This window comes from Neopelma chrysocephalum, unplaced genomic scaffold (genome assembly GCF_003984885.1).
Source record: "Neopelma chrysocephalum unplaced genomic scaffold, ASM398488v2 Primary Assembly neopelma1_82, whole genome shotgun sequence".
NCBI classification, from domain to species: Eukaryota; Metazoa; Chordata; class Aves; order Passeriformes; family Pipridae; genus Neopelma; species Neopelma chrysocephalum.
Window position 1 is genome coordinate 5,311,059 of NW_020897744.1, and position 17,466 is coordinate 5,328,524.

Consider the following 17,466-nt stretch of genomic DNA (forward strand, 5'->3'; position numbering starts at 1 on the left):
TTAAACCACCACTGCTCAACCTGGCTGAAAATGTGGAATGAGCTACTACACCTGATAGAAACTACCTTTATATAATGCAGATGCACCTACACGAGTTGTGTCAGTCTTGACCCCAAAGGTAAAAATACTCATTGATTTCACTGACAGAGTCACACCAGGATGGGTTTTAAACGTACTTGAGGCAGCAGAAATCCCAGGACCAGCAGTCAGCCTGCCTGCAGACCATATATAGAGCACTTACACTTCATGCCCTAAACCATGAAGGTTTTGTTTAACCGGGGACTCTGCAAATCATGTTCTCTCCACTGCTGTTGAGAAGTGGATTTTTTCCATGCTTGGTTTCACATCAAACAGTGCTCTGGAGGATGTTTTTGTCAGAGCAAAAGCCTCATCTTGTACTTGTCTAACCAGAGGAGCCCATTTGGGAGAGTCTGCTCACTGCAACAGGACATTTGTGCCCAATACAAGTGTGCACACGTACAGCTGCTTCCTTCAGGTGGGAAAGGAGGGGGAAAAAATCATTAAATAATCATTTAAAAATTAATAATCAAAGCTCCCTCCTATAGTCACCACAATTTAACATGAAGTAGTGACAGAAATAAGACATTGCTGGATTTTAAAGGCAGTAGAGATGAGTCAGTGCACACAGGGAGGAGATCTGACAGTGCAGTTTTCCAGAGGATACCTGCACATTAAACATTGGGCTTCACTGGCAGGATTTCTGCCTCAGAGAAAGGGTCTGCAGGACATGTGGGCAGCCAAAACAATGAACATATAAAACAACACACAGGACCCCTGGGCCAGGCCTGGCTGATGGTGTTAGACACCAGCTCTGAGTATTTTATTTGCATATAACAAAGATACAGCTGGTGAGCATTCAGGGCTGGGGAAAATCTTGTGCTCTTCTTCCACCAGAGGCCAACAGGCAGACCCTTGGGACACAGCAATCCATCCAGCACAATCCATATATTGGTCTGCTGCTTTGGTCAACACAGAGATTCATTTCTCCCCAGGGTAACCACTTACCATATCAGAAAGGCCAATCAGTCTTAATGTTTCTCTCCAAAAAAAAAAAAACAACAAAAAAAAGTCGATATCTTATTATCCTAAATTCTTGAAAAATGAAAAGATGCCATAATTAAGTGAGCCATGAGGACACAAGATAAATCAGCAGCACAACACAGATTAGCAACCATGAGCTCTGATGTAATGCCCAATTACAGGACTGAAACATTGCTGGGAAATCCTAGTACCACGGGGCATGGAGATCAGGGGAGAAAAGAACAGCACTGGATTCTGTACTATGTACCCAAGCCTCTCACTTCCCACATTGAAAAATAGTAATCACAACTATGCCCATTTTCCTTTTCTCTCCCAAATACACTTCTCTCCCAAGCTAAGAACACAGCCATGATTTAAAAAAAAAAAATTATCTAAGATAATTTGGTTTCTTAATATGACCCTGTTAATTTTGGAGATTTCTACTTTGCTTTTACAAGCTCCTCACGGTAAATGTCAGAGCAAAAAATGTTCTTTTGTTAAGAAATCAAAGCAAAGAGTCTCACAGAACATCCAAGCAGCTGAGGCTCAAAGAATCCTGACCCAGTACCAAGAAACCTCTGGGGAAATTGTCCAGGACTCCCGTGTCTCTCGACCCTGGTTTTCCTCTTGGAAAAGAAAAACAAACCAAACCTATCCCCAAAGCTTTCACTTTGTCAGTTTTTATGTAACACACTTATATTATCAATCACCAAGAGGCTCCACTGACACCTCAGGTTACTCACACACAATGGTAAGACCAAAACCAGCACTGTCCCCTCCAGTTCCCTCACGCAGCTGCTCCTCCCAACACTTTCCAAGCCAGATGTCTCCTCTGCACAACAAAGCCCATTTTCCTCAACTCAGGAGAGACTTGCAATAGGATTTTCTTGAGGCAATTCAGGAGGCAGCTACAGCATAATGCAGCCTATTTAAGGAGATTTTGCTGAAGTCAAATTTAATAATTTAGGAGATTTAAGAGCAGTACACGTTCCAAAAGAGCCCATGTTGCCTAGACACTGTGTGCTTTTAGCTGCTGCCCCCAATTCACTAGACCAGGCTTGATGTTGCAAGGACAAAGGTTTTCATCTTTTGAGAACATTTATCAGCAGATAATGAGAAATTAGAATTCCAATTCACTCAAACGCCAACCATTGAAGTTTAGCTTTCAAGCAGCAAAAAAAAAAAAAAAAGAGTACTCACACGTCAGTAATTTTGTTAGCTTGGAATATTGAAATAAAAAGCATTGCTAAGCAAAAAAAAAAAAAAAGAAAAAAAAGCTGGAAATTGTACTGGGTTGAACTTTGAAGATTCATTTTTTTGGACCTCTTTTCATTTTGCAGAATCCACTGAGAGAAGCACCACGACAAGAGAGTGCACAGTGCCCTTGGGGAGAGGGATGGGGCTGGAGACCCTGCTCTGCTTGGAGGTTGCTGAGAAATCCTGCAGAGGAACCCAAACTCCTTTCTTGTGCTTTAACTCTTGCCAAGTGGCCTTTTCATACACACCAAGGGAAAGCAGAAAGAGAAGCAGTCCAATCTCACTCCTCCCACACCCCCAAACTACAACAAAAATGGACCTACCACCTCCTACATGAACCCTCAAGAACACCCTCATCAGTGAGAAGAGCCCAGGGTGGCATTTCATTTCATGCTGCAGAAGCCCTAATCCTTCTTCACTTGCCAACAAAACACCCTTCCAACACACCTGCTTGTGCTCCCACACCCAGATCCGACAGCCCCCAGTAAACACAGCAGAAATCACTCCCCAAAACTTCAATGGAATTCAATCCTGATGGTTTTGTCATATTTTGTAACACGAACATAACTCAAGTTCTCATGGCTGAGACAGTCACCAATGTCATCACACCACAGCCACTTCTTCCCCCCTGGTTTTGCTCTGCTGTTATTAAATACATGGCAATGACCTTGTCTCCATTCGCTCTACACAAACATCTACTCCTCCAACTGTGGAGGGGTTGTATTTGGCAGCCTGAGCACAACACACTTGGGTGGTTCACTCTCTTCTTAAAAATTATCAACTCTCTTCTTAAAAACTATCAGCTCCCCATGTGTCAGATGGCAAGTTTAATTTAGTAGGCCAGGAAATCACTCAGACTTGGAAAATCACTGCAATCTGGTGTAGATCTAACTCAGCAAGTCCACCCAACATGCAGGGCTGTTAATGCTCCTGAGCAGTTCCCTCCTTGGGCAGCTCTTGCCAGCAGCTGTGTCTACAGTAAGAACTAAAGTGTATGTGACCTTTTAATTTTCTTATTTCTTCCCAGCAACAGCCTAGAATATTTCCTCCACTACTGAGGATTTGCTACATGATCATCAACACAATCAGGAGTGAGCAGAGCAAACATAGATCTCCAGCATCAGAATAAAGAGGCAAGCAGGAGCTTTATCATGTTCTGTCTGTGCTGCACTGAGTATGGTGGAATATAAAGACTGGGATTGATAACAGGGCAGTGTCTCTGTGCCAGTCAATTAATGCCTGGTATCACTATGGATTTGTTTGTGGGCAATGCAGGCATTTGTCTGCTAGACATTCTTGGTAAAAGACACAGAGGCCATTAAAAAGCATCAAGAAATACAACAAAAAAACAATAGGAAGGAAAAATTAAGCAAGCAAACACCTCACAACATGCACAGTGCTCCCAAGACACCCTGCAGCCTCAGTGACAGGGGTCCCACATTCAAGTGAAACACACCACGAGCACAAAGTTCTCAGTGCAAATACAAGTGAAAGCTCATGCCATGGGGTTTTCAATTAAATGTAGTTCAGAAGGACCTGAAAAATTTAAACAACCTTTTTAAATTTTCCACCATCTCACACAAGTGAGAGAAACACAGCTTAGAAAGCAGTTCATCGGGGAGACACATTTTGCTGTGGCATCAGACACCTTTCCAAAGACCCTCAGGGACTATTTGTAGATGCTGTCAATGTCCTCCAGCTCACCAAAGGAAAATGGTTTCTTTGAGCAATCCCAACGCAAGAGACGCTCTCGAAAATGAAAGGTTAGGATGCAATATTCCAAATCCACAACCATCCTAAAGGGAATGAAAAATCTCTGCACAAAAACGTAGAGCAACCTGGCCCTGACCCAGCAAAGCACTTTAACATTCAACTGCTTCCCCTTCGACTTCAGAGGGACAGTTTACATACCCAGAGCTAGCTCATGTCACAGGGCTTTGCTGGCTTGTGATGAAATAGCTCAAAAATGCTCGAGAGCCCACCCATAGTTCAGCCTCACCTTGCAAAACAGGGGCTATCCTTGACCATCACCTTACACAAAACAAAAACAGGAACAGGACACTGACTGGAGCCAAAGCATGTCAATTTGGCACAGATTTTCCAGCTGCAGATGATTTCTCTTCCTGGAGGAGAGGGCGCATTCTGAACTGAGGAAGATGAAAAGGGTGAAGTCTGCAGGCAGCAGCTGCTCCACCACTGCACTGTGTGGGAAGATCTCACTGCCTGTGCACACTCACCCTCTGAAGGTCTGCTCAGCAAAACTGGACCCTGGGATGAGCCCTCCTCAGTGACACTCTGTGGGGGACACAGGCACAGGGTGTCCCACCTCTGCTGAGGGACGGAGGATTCTCTAAAGGAACAGTGCCTTTCACTCATGGCACGTTGCTCCACTACCACCAGCTGCCCAGTGCTCATTCCTGATGCAAAGGAGCTGAAATGGGGCTGGTTCTTATCTGGGGAGGTTTATTTTGCTTCATTATTAGTAACAGCTTATGCAAAATGTTCCATAACAAGTTCTTCCTCTACCACCTGCTGGGAGCTGTCCGTGAGCACGCAGGCAGGGCACGGAGCATGAATGTAGGGATCCATTCATCTATCCCAGCATGAGGTGAAATACTCCCAAACACACACACAGAGGGGTGCTGGCTTCTGAGGCTTTGCAGTGCCTTTACTGCTCTTGCTGTATTAAAGTTTAATTACTTTTTAACTTAGATATTTACATGGAACATAAACTGTTCAGAAGGATAACTGTCAACCAGCCAAGACCTCTCTGGCAGGACTCTGGGGTCATATTTTACTCTTGTGGTGATGGCAGCTCTGGCACAGACCTGTTTCAGTTCTGTAAAATTATGTCTATATATGTTTGATCCCTTTGGGGAGACTGCCAAAGCACCAAGATTAATTAGCAACTTACCTAAAATACACTCTCTATTAGATAGATCTTAAAGGGTTCCTTGTCACAGACAGCTTTATAAAAACACATTCTGAAATACTAATGAATCTATATGACATAAGATGACATTTTGAACTCTGTCTCAGTGCCCATTCTCATCTCCACACTAAGTAAAATGACTTTTATTCGTTTCATGACAGCTCTGCACTTACATCAGCTCTGCAGAGTTCCAGCCAACTCACAGAAAATAAACTCACTTGATGGACAAATACAGCCTCATTATGCTCCCTGCTACTGCAACATCCTCAATCAATATAGCTTTGAATGTAAATAAGAAGACAGGAACGTATTCAAACTGATGTGTGACCACAGAGCAAAAGTAATTGCAGAGGCTCTTAGCAATTGTGTTATGTGTACATTGCCAGTGCCTTTCCCAAAGGAAAAGAACAAGGGACGGATATCAAATCATTTGGTAAATCCTAGGAAAAAGTTACAGTAGAAGAGGTTTAAGTATCTGCCACAAGCGAGATGGGGACAACACCCTACTCCTGGTAGCAGTGGTGTTTCATTTACCAGTCCTCCTTTCCAAACTGGTTCCAATACCACTGGCCAACAAAAGCTGGACTTCTCAGGGAAAAGCACAGCTGTTCCAGGCCAGGCTTCCAAAGAGGCTGTGCTTCAGCCTGTTTCCAGTTTGGAGCTGGCAGGTGGATATGCCCTTGCCTGAAGGATCCTGCATCACCTGTGAGCTGGGTACTGCAATGCAACCAGCCCCACATTTTCCCTCTTCACCTGATCCTCAGACTTGCAGAGGGAGCTTTTAGGATAGGAGCATGAGTTCATGGACTCATCCAGTCCTCATGTATGAGAATGGGGGGGCACTGCAGACAGAACCTCACCACAGCTACCAGTGCAGGCATTTGTGCTGCAACAGCACCAGAGGGACAGCCCAGGACTGCACAATTACAGAATTAGATGTTACTGTAGCTCTGCTCATCAGACCGATACAGCTAAAAATAAACCAGGAAGACATTCCTCACCTAAGGCTCAGGAGGGTTCTGGTATGTAGCTGAGTCACACAATAATCATTAAATTAAACACATCTTGATCCCTGGTTTATGCTCCATCAGCACAAACCAAAAAACCAAGCTTTTGTGCATATTGAAAAAAGCAACACTGCACCCACTGAAACAAGGCACAGGGAAGTAATTTGAAGGTCAAGGACTCCTGAAAAACAATTGAAGTAGTAAGAATGAATTGAATTAAGAAAGGAGGAAGTGAGGACAAGTTCACACACATTTTTTTTTCCAAATAGAATTTGAGAGAATGTGTTTAGTGCTTGTGGAAGACGTGGCTGACAGCAACATCCTTTGTCAAGGAAACAGCACAAGGCTCCCCCACCTGTGAGCACCACACACATTCTGCTGGCTAATTGCAAGGCTTTGCACTGCCAACGGGATCATCTGTGCCAGACACTTATCACAGCTCATTAGCAACAGGACAACCCAAAGGGATAACACAGGTTCCATTTGTGATGACTCATCATTTTCCCACACCAGTCTCATCTCTGAGGACTCTCATCCCCAGCTGTCGTTGGTACCTGAGCCACCCCGAGCAACTCTGTGTGTGCAGGAATGTGTGTGGGTGCTGCATTCTAGAAATGTCAGCTACACTCAGGTGTGAGCACCCTGCTGGTAAGAGAAAGCTCTCAGATCTGCCTGTATGTACCAAAAGGTTGTGATGTGTGCACTGGCTCCATTTTCCTACCACTGAAGACATTCCTGCTGGCCACTACAGCAAGGACAAGGTCAGATTCTCAGGACCTCAGTCCACAGAACCACATCCTGGATTAGATTGCACAAAACTGCCATTCTTTACCACCTTCTTTCTTTTTTTTACTTTAACTTGTAGCACTTCCCCCACACTAAAGGTCCTCTTGAAAAGCTTCACAGCAGCTGCTTACAATCAAGTGATTTCAAATAGTTTCTAGTCACTTCTTTCTAAGTAGACAACAGTCAAGGACACAAGGCAGGCAGGAGGCAGGCCAGACTCTGAGAAGACAGTGCAGCTTTAAGTTATAAATCTGAGTTTGTATAAGTTTAAGTGTGGTTTAACTTATACATATGGAAAGGCAAGGATCAAAAAGAGTTTGGGAAAAAGATCCTGACTGCTACTGTAGAAAAAAACCAAAACAAAAGAAAAAAAAAACACAAACCAAATTAAAAAAACCAAACAACACCCTAGATCACCACAAAACCCACCAGGTTTCTCAGTTCAATAAATGAATGACATTCAAACATTAGTATGTTCATTTTTTTAAACCCTGAAGCATTTTAACTTACACAGAGGCATGTCTGGGACTTGAGCTCCACACTTCAAAAAATGCAGAGTTTGAAACCAGGCCAGCCAACAGGTAACACTGGGCATTCAGAGCTGCCAGGGTCACAGGGCATCTGAAGTGGCAGAATATGAGTAATGGAGTCCTGCAGTCAGTGTGGTCTCACAAGAGGTGAGAAGTTCCAGCTCAGATGCATGAGCTGCCTGAAACAAGGTGGTTTTGCAGGTCCATTGTCACACAGATCCTCACCTTGTATCTTCTGATATATAGGTTTAAAGGGGTCCTAAATGAATTCAGTGCGGGATGACAAACCCCCTTCCCTGGTCAAGCACTCCTTGCCTCTGTTCCCCCACTCACAAATGACACCAATCTCTCCATCTCTTTCCTTTTCCAGGGAAACTGCTGTATTACTGTCTCCTGTAGGTATCTGAGCTCCAGGAGTAACATCAGAGGAGCAGAACTTGGCCACGTGCACAAGCTTCAGTCTCCAGTTCGGTCTCAGGAAGACCATTGCAAATTCACCTTTCCAGTTTAAAACTTGTTATACAGGTTGGGCTTAGTGCTAAGAAAACCAACCAACACAAACACAGGGAGCCACACTTAAAACTGCCTTAAGAGCTCTCACTCCTCAAAATGCTGTTCGTTTTATCTCACAAATTAACTTCAACATGGAGCTGAACAACCTCCCAGCTGCTTTAGGCATGTAGGAACAGTGGCAGAGGAAAAGGGCTGACCGTGTCAGTCACACTGTGTAAAGTTTTTATGCTAAAGCTTCCTTTTTTCAAAGTTCTGCATCAAGATACACCCTTTGGATATCTCCAAAACACCGTACTCTGCAGCAATCACCCAGGCCAAAGAAATGCACCTCCCAGAAGAACGTGCAATACTCATCCAATAGCTACAAGCACCTCTGTCTTTACAGGCACAGCGCTGCTGCTGAGGGTTTGATGTTCTCCAGGTTCTAGAGGTGAGCAGCTGAGAGATAGAGGATGCACAGAAAGGCTGCAGCAGTGCAGGACCCAGTTGCCAAAGTCAACAGCGACAGCCGAGAGTCCACAGGCAACCTCTGCTTTCCAATATTCTTGCACTGACTTCACAGAAGCCATAATTTCACATTAATGAGCACTGCCTCTGAAGAAATAAATCACAGCTTTCACCCATCCACTCCTGCCCTGAACTGACTATCCCTGTCCCCTGAGCAAGACCAGTGAATGGATTAAAGTTAACTTTAACACAGCAAAAGGAGGGGGGAAAAGTATGTGTGAAAGAGGAAGGTTAAGTTTTCAGCCAAATCATTCTTGTGACCATTTTGTGACGTAAATGCACGAACACCTGGGCAGCAGGCAGACAGTGAGGTCCCCAGGGCCAGGACAAACGGCTGGGGCTGGAGAGGCCAGACTGCTTCTCTCCAGGCCAGTGCCAGCTGAGCAGCATCTGAACAGCTCCTGCATTTCCTAGAGGAGCCTCTCTCAGTTACAACTGCCCAGAAATTGAGCTTGACAGACCTGCAGCAGCCAACAACAGAAGGCACAGGAACAACGCTGCACATACAGTTCAGGTTTGCTACTTCTTAACAAGAGCCCAGGCAGGTCCAGGGCTCGCTGTACACTGTGCTCTGCAAATCACCTCAGCCAAGCTGTCCAGGGTGATCACTCAGTGATCAAGTTTGACTTCATACTAGAGGCCCCAGCAAGAGCACAGCCCCCTGAAGTAGAAGCTGGGCAGGTATGCCAGTGGCCACAAGATCTTGCCTTAAAGGCCCTAAAAACTTAGGGACCAGTCTGGCTGAGAGGAGATGTGACCAAGACCCCCTGCCTCCATGCTGCTCCCACAAACCCCCAGGTATATGGGGTGAGGAGGAAGGAACAACCCACTTACATCTTCTTCATAAACCACTTTTCTTTTTGCTCCTGAAGGTGCATCTCCTTCTCCCCCAGGCTGGCTGGGACAGTGGCCAGCAGCCTCAGGGTTCATAACCAGGCCAACAGGAGACACCTGCCCAGAGCTGAGCCTCCACCTCCCCGTGCAGAGCACGGCTCTCCCCACCCGGCACGGCCCCGAGGACGCCCTGCCAAAGGGATCTGCAGAGCCAACAGTGGGATTAGCTGTCCATACAGATGCAGCAGGCACAGCCAGAACGATCAGCACTAATAACAGAACTGTAAGAAGGGAAATTAAACCTCCTGTCCCTGGGACTAAGCTACTTTAATGACCAGAAGCCAATATTCAGGGCTGAAAATGGGAGACTAGCCCACTTGCCCCTCAACCATCAGGGCTGGCCAAATTCAGGGTATCATGAGACCTTTGGTGTCTTCAGGACTCTGAGTTAGGACAGCCCTTCTGGTAGCTGAGTCTCTCCACCTCGTTCCTCCAGAGGCTGCCAGGGAGAAGTTATCCCCCTGCTTTACCCACACCACTTTGCCACATACACCCACTTAGCTTGACTCCTACCCTACCCTTTGGGATACCACCAAAGCATATTTGCATTGAGAATCAGTAGGAAAATTTAACTGAAGACCTGTCAAATCAGACATTTGACAACAGGAAGCCAGAATTCCTGAAAAGGAAGCAGCGTGCAAGAAATGCAGAGCTGCAACTCCAGGCTCCACAGGCTTTGCAGAGCTCACCCTCCACATTGCCTCTGTTTGAACAGCAGTATATCCATGTTCTGTACCCAGCTCCCACACACACCACACGTCCTCCCCTACTCCTCCCACCCACAGATAAACAGGCTCTGCAAACAAAGCTTGAGCAGATAACTGTGGAAGCCCTGGAAGAAGGACAATGCTGTTCCCTGTGGAGAAGCAAAGATACCCACATAATGAAGCTGTCTGCTTAGGATGCTGTTCTGGTCTCTTGAGGATGGGATCAATTATGTGCCTTACAATTAATTTGTTTGTTATTTGTGTAACACATCCTTATTTCTATCCACTGAAATTATTAATAGCTTAATTCACTCATTTTTTTTTCCCTTTAAATCAAAGCCATTCTGAAATTATTAATAGCTTAATTCATTCTTTTTTTCCCCTTTAAATCAAAGCCATTCCTGTTGGGTAAAACACTCTAAAATGCAATTTACACTGACAATGTAAAGTAGCCTCACTGTAAACACATACCTACCCCTTCACATTCCCTCCAATGATCAGAAACAATAAAACAGCTATTTATGAAACAGAAAGATCAATCTAGGATGCACTTCTGCAGGGGACAGACACAGGGTACAGCTGGGGGGTGGGAAAGTGTGAGACAGTGCTACTGGCCTAAAGGGGTTTTGGTTATTAACTGTGTGGAAGGCCCCCCCACTGCAGGGAAAATCCAGACAGGCCTCATTCCCTGCTCCAGCAATACTGAGCTGTGCACTCACCCTGCAATGTTTTATTGATAAGGCTCCACTAATTTTGTGTTAGTCAGGCACATGCAATCAACCATCAAAAATCGGATCTGTGGTACAGGTGGTTTTAAACTAAACACAGCAGCACATGGCCTAGAAAATGCAGGACAGCTGGCAAGGCACAGGCCAGGCTCCAGAACCTGACCTCGGGGTAGCACGGGGAGGCAGGGATTACAACATGCTCCATTTACACAGAGGGACATCTTCCCAAGAAGGAAGTAATCAAGGAATAAGCGATTGGAGTCAACCCCCACCACAATCAGGCCTCAACAGGCAGTTCTGAAAGAAGGTGCTACCAAAGGAACCCCGTGACTGTGAATATATAAGGCACTTCCACAACTTCAGTCACACACTTGAAGCAGCAAGGCAGTATTTGCCAAAGTTCTTTCCCCATGGAAGCCACTTCCAAAACTGGGCAGCCCTAGGGGTGTATAATAAGCATATTAAGAACCATCTGAGCTGCCATGATGAAGTGACTTCTCTGATTGACTGTTTAATACAGCTTTGTTTGTTTACTTTCATTCTTACCTGCTGATGTTGCCTGGCTGCCGCTGTGATAAACTCAACAAGAGTGTCTACTAATGGCGTACACATGATCTGGAACAAAGACAAAGTCTCTTATTAATGGTTTGCTGACAGACAGGTTTGTTTTTCAAGCAAAACAGTCTATATTTTACACAGCTTCCTGAGTAAGAAGAAAATGCCACGAGAAAGAGAAATGCCCAGAGATCAGCAACAGCTTATTAGAAAATTAACAGCTTTGCTCACACCAGCCCTGAGAGAAATCTTGATCACAACAAAAATCAGCAGCAAAAGTCTTCACTTGGAAAAATGAGGCCAGTATTTCACCTCCTATGTTCTGCCTGGTGATGACTAAAGTCTGCATCTGCCTGACACTTTATGCAGTGTCAGTTCACTTTGTGCACAGTCCCAGGCAAAGGAGAAGATGCCAAGTTAGACTAGAGAACCTCAGTGTCTGGTAAACACCTAAAACCACCCGCTACAGTGGCCAGAAACAACTGTGTCAGGAGGAAAGCCTCCCTGGAGACAAGTTATCTATCCCAAAGTTGTTCCTTTATGATAGGACAAGAGCAGTAATTATCCTCCTGTACTCACTGCTGAGGCCACACCTTGAATCCTGGGGTCGGGTTTGGGCCCCTCATGACAAGAAAGACATTCTGGTGCTGGAGTGTGTCCAGAGAATGGAACAGAGCTGGGGAAGGGTCTGGAGCACAAGTCTGAGGAGCTGAGGGAGCTGGGGGGGCTCAGCCTGGAGAAAAGAGGCTCAGGGGGGACTGTATCCCTCCCTCCAACTCCTTGACAGGAGGGTGGAGCCGGGGCGGGTCAGGCTCTGCTCCCAGGGAACAAGGGACAGGACAAGAGGAAACGGGCTCAAGTTATGCCAGGGAGTTTAGGCTGGATATTGGGGAAATTGCTTCACTGGAAGGGTTGTCAGGCATTGGAACAGACTCCCCAGGGAAGTGGCTGAGTCACCGTCCCTGGCCATATTTAAAAGATGTGTGGATGTAGTGATTTTAAAAGACATTTCTTCAAGGAACAGTCACATGGGATCTTAAGCTTGCTGTCCATGTGGGCAGCACCCAGCCCTGCCCTTCCCCCATTTCACAAACTTACATGGGTGGCATTGTGGGCTGCTGTCCTAAGAAACCTGGTAAGCAGAAGAATTCTGTCCTGGATGGATTCCCTCAGAGTCTGAAAGCATCTTCCCCCAGTTACACAAACCTACATCTCCTCCCACCTCGGTCAGACATCAATCTTAAAAGGTTTTGAGAAAGGCTTTCTGGCAACTGCCTCTGGCTCACTCTGACCTAAAAGTCCTTGAAGGACTGTAGGACATTCAGGCCCAAGGCCTGTTTCTTAAAAACTGGCTGTCCTCATAGTGGAGACCAGCCCTGGGCATGGGTCAAGTTTGCAGGAAATACCTCAAACGTTTCAGACACTGACACTGTCTGAACATCCAGCTTGCAGATTAGATTCCAATTAGTCTCTATATTCCTCAGCCTTCTTGGAAGAAAACTGAGAAACTGAGCATGCAGACAGAGCAGAGCTGGATAGGAGCTACCCTGGCTGTTTGAACAAGCTGGCCCATTTTGCCTTTGTGCAAAATTTGTTCATCCACATTGTCTTGAATATTGGTAAAAAATTAGAGCTTCTTATGCTATGCTTTAAAGAGCAGCTTTCTGTTCACCTGCATTCTCCATGCAGAATGCCAGTCCAAACCATAAATGAGATCCTGGCCTTCTGCAGTGTTGCTGTTAAAACACGCAGTATTAAGAGTCTGAGCAGGTGAAGATCCACTAAAGCCTCACAGCAGTTTAAAAGCCCACAGTAAAGTAGAGAAGTTTCTCTCCCTACCTCCCCCAGAATTACAAGCACAGCCAGCAGAAGACAGTCAGCACACAAGTCAGCAAGACTTACCGGGAAGCGTTTGAAGAGATCATGGAACATGGAGCACGTGAGGGGACTGTTCCGTTTGCTCAAGAACTGGGTCAGTGCCTGGCGGTAGGTAACAGCCACCCTCTTCACATCCAAACAGCCTGGGTTCAACAGCTATGGGGAAAAATCACAACAAGAACATTCCCAGTGAAACACAAGGATGAACCACTAGCAACGAAGAAATTTATTTTTATCAGTGCACAGAGATTTTTCCAACAGCTGTTCTTGAGTAGTTTATATCACAGAGGCCTACGAGACGTGACACAGAACCACGAAGGAACAACCAAGTGGGCCCCAAACATGCTCTCCCAAGCACCACCAGCAGTATGACCACGTCAGTGAAGGGCAGCACAGCTTTCTAGTAAGACTACACACAGTGCAGGTAGGGTAGTGTGGGGGCTGTGCTCTAGGTTTGTGCTGGGCATGTCTAACACAGGAGGCTCACAGAGCACTCCCAGACCATCCTGCAGCAGCTGGGCTGGGCCATGCACATGGTGTTCTCAGCTAGGGAGCTATTGGGACCTGTAGATGTTAGTGTACGTGGGTATCTAGATCTCCACACACTTGGAGCTATGTCCAGGACTCCCAGGGACTCAGCAGACAAGCCCTTGCTGCGATCAGGGATCCAGCAATCCCAGGACACTGTCCATGCTCCAATACCTCCCTCTGGTGGGGAACAAGGATCCCAAACACAGCAAACAGCCAAGACCTGCACAGGCCATATGGATCTAAACAAACACGGGAGTGAAGAGAGACCCAAGTGTGGAGCATCACATTCCAGCATTCCTGACCTCATATTGCCAGGGAAGCTACAGCCCTTTGGGAAGAAAGATCTTCCCAAAGCTATGATCTTCACAACAGTGGATGGGCCTTTTGTGAACCTGTGCCCAAGGAATTTTTCCATGGCCCCATGGCAAGTTAATGTTGTGTCCCATTCTCAAGTCAAACTCCCAGTGCTACTGCAGCTGAACACAGGCTAAAGTGGGACAGGGCTGATGGATCTTGAAGCATGTGACCTCAGTTTCCTAACTGAGTGTCTTTACTTAGCATTTGTTTGACAGACACATCTGTAGGGGAAAAAACTGATTCCTCCTGCCATGCATATGTCTACCACAAAAAAATTCTTCTACAATTTTTCTATAAATCTGGCCAGCTTTTCCATAAATTGGGCCAGTGCACCCTAAGCTCTGCTCTAGTTCCACTTTCCTGATCATTGAAAAGCTCCAAATTATGCTCATAAAGCACAGCTCACTGGAAACACACCACACCTTTGTCTCTGGTTCCCCACTGCAAAACCTTCCTGGCCTCAACACAATGTCAGCAAAAGCAACATGACAAACTGAACTTTCATTTCCCTCAGACATCAGCTGCTGGCTCTGTCCTTGCCCGGACAGGACCACAGCTCTGCTCCCACAGGAATAAGAGCCTTCCCTGTGAAGCTGCACAAGGATGCTGTGGAGCACGTCTCACTCCAGCCTCAACATCAAGCCTCAACATCAAGTACGTTGTTTACATTCCCCACAGATCTCCCACTTTGTTTCCAGAAAGGCCCAGCACAGCACAAGAGCTGCTTGGATTAACACTCTCAGCCTCTCACTAAGCCCTAGAAACACTGGCTGTCTTTTCAGCCTCCAATAATACCTCAGTGTGTGTGATTTCCAGGCCCTCCCTTGGCATGAGGTAGCCCTGTTTATTTTTCTCCCCCACAAGATGTCAACAGGATTAAGGCATTAATTCCTGCACTCAATTTGAGAGGTTCAGAGGCAAGTATCAGGTCAGCTGGTGAAACACTACTTTGCTGGGTTTCCAGTGGAGGTGACTGCAGTGGGCTGCACAGTATAAAGGGTCACTATGCTCTGAGACCTGTGACATGCAGCAGAGACAGTAGGTGAAAGGGGACCAGGCATTAAGGCTCCCCAAGTAATGGCCACTCATAGCACAACCAGAGGAAGAGTCTCCTTGCAAACAACTACCACTGAAATCAGGGCTGCTCCACATGCTCTTCACCCAGATATAACTCAGCCCAAACCTCAGGGAGACAGGAGTTCACTCTCATCCACCACTGTCCTGTGCCTCCCTGCTCCTCTGGAAAAGAACTCAGAGTGACTGCCAAGAGGTTAATGGAAAAAACACCAAATCAGGGAGGAGAGCAGCACAAATACACATCAGGTTTCTTCAGCCATTAACCTGGATCCACTGTGCATCAGCAGCCCCAGTGGCTATGGGCAAACAGGCACTGAAAGGCAGGAGGGTGAGAGCCAGAAGGGGACAAGGAACTCAGCTTTATGGAAATCATGTAGACAGGTACCTGCAGGCAGCAGGCCCAGGAACACTGAACAAGCAAGGCCCACTCAGCAAAATCAGGTCACGCAACTTTACTGGCAAAAAACACATCCTCAGGAGCAGCCTCATGGCCTACCTGGCACTCCTGCTTCGCTCTGCTGTCGCTCTGCTTCTCTGGCTGAGGGGGAGGAACAGCTGATGACGTGTTTCCTTTCAACACTTTGAGCAGGTATAATGAGGCACTAAAAAAGAAAAGGGGAGAACGTACCAGTTACCACAGTGCCACAGCACCACTGCAAAGCCACCTGAGAGCAGAGGCCAAGCGGTGCAGGCAGCTTATTCTGTAACAAAGAGGGTTACAGAGTCTGAGAGAGCCCCTTCCCTCAGTCTAACCCACTTTGCCAGACGTACAGACAAATAAATCTTGGGAGGCTGCACGTTTCATTAGCCATCACCAGTCAGACATCCTCACTATCAGCCTGGTTTCCTCAAGCTCATGCTTCTGACTGGCATTTGAGGACTCCTGCATTCACCCAGGATTTTGGAGCCTGCACATCTCAGCCAGTACTGCAGTGCAGCCTCTCAGCCCAGGCTGCTGTGTGCTGGAGAACTGGGGCACATCAAGTGAGAGAGCAGGGAGACACTGCTGCTTTTGGAAAATGTATGAACTGGGCACAGCTCCACCCAGGACTGCCACTGCTGGGAAGCTCTCAGGTAGCCATGCAGCACACACAGACAGCCCTGTGTTGCCAGAAGTACCACGGTTCCTGCACAGCCACGAGGCAGGAGTGCTGAGAGCCAACACTGCCCCATGGCATTGGGTTGACCATGCAACATGGTACCCACTGCACACACAGCTGAGTTGAGAAATCCCAGATTGAGTATGAAAGTCCTCCTGAAACTGCCTGCATGGCACAAGAGAGCCTGCTGGTAAATAGCACTCCAATTTGCACCAAGGAACAGCAAGATCACTCATGTTTCCTAACAAACACACAACTGGCTTATCTCCATTTTCCTGTATTCGGCAACAAAGGAGAGAACGCTGATATGTACAGTCAGGATTCATTATCATTAATGTCCTCATTGTGCTATCATGGAGAGAGTAAACACTGTATTCACAGAATGATCATCACAGGTTGCCTAGAAATTACACTCATCCCCCACTGAAGGCACACATTGCATTACTCCCAGAGGAAGCCTCAAGGAAGCACTTCCCACCACCACCAGCAAAGCTGTATCAGACCATTTCTGTATTACAGAGCCCATATAAGATGATCACCAAAAAACAGACATCTGTTTGAAAATGCTTCAGCCCGCCAGGACTGACTAGTCCTCATGTAAGACACAGATGCTGGCACGAAGGATTCAGGGATTCTCTCGCTTCTCAGACCTTTTTTAACATGCAACATCACACCTGCTCATAGCACCAGCAGAGATGCTCCTGGAGGACACTCACCTGAAATAATAGAGAGCCACTGCAGAGTCAGTGTGCTTGCAGGCTTTCTTCACCAGCCTCTGCACTAAGGTGTGCACATGTTCCTGCAGGGTGTCCACTCTCTTGCAGTACTGCTTGTTGCGGCACAGCGAGTTCCTGCAGGGCACCACAAACAAACCCATTACCTACAGAGAGAGCTCTGGAACACCTGGCCAGGAACCCTCATCACCTTATCAAACAAACTCAACACACAGGGAGTGATAACATCAACAACAGTAAGCTGGGAGCAGCACGTTGCTGTGGCAAGAAGGATGAGGACACTCTTCACCTTCAAGCACCTATTTAGGCATCACAGTTGACTTTCCTTCAGA

At 46.5% G+C, this 17,466-nt stretch overlaps 1 protein-coding gene across 1 annotated transcript in view; it reads right to left on the reverse strand.

Annotated features, from left to right (window-relative positions):
• Positions 1–17,466, reverse strand: part of MYBBP1A (MYB binding protein 1a) — a 56,522-nt gene that overhangs the window by 22,908 nt on the left and 16,148 nt on the right. Inside the window, exons 20-23 of the mRNA XM_027691079.1 lie at positions 17,117–17,251; positions 15,797–15,902; positions 13,360–13,491; positions 11,449–11,517 (exon numbers count right to left, since the gene is read on the reverse strand). Coding sequence (XP_027546880.1) covers positions 11,449–11,517; positions 13,360–13,491; positions 15,797–15,902; positions 17,117–17,251 — 442 coding nt within the window. The remainder of the gene's footprint in view (positions 1–11,448; positions 11,518–13,359; positions 13,492–15,796; positions 15,903–17,116; positions 17,252–17,466) is intronic.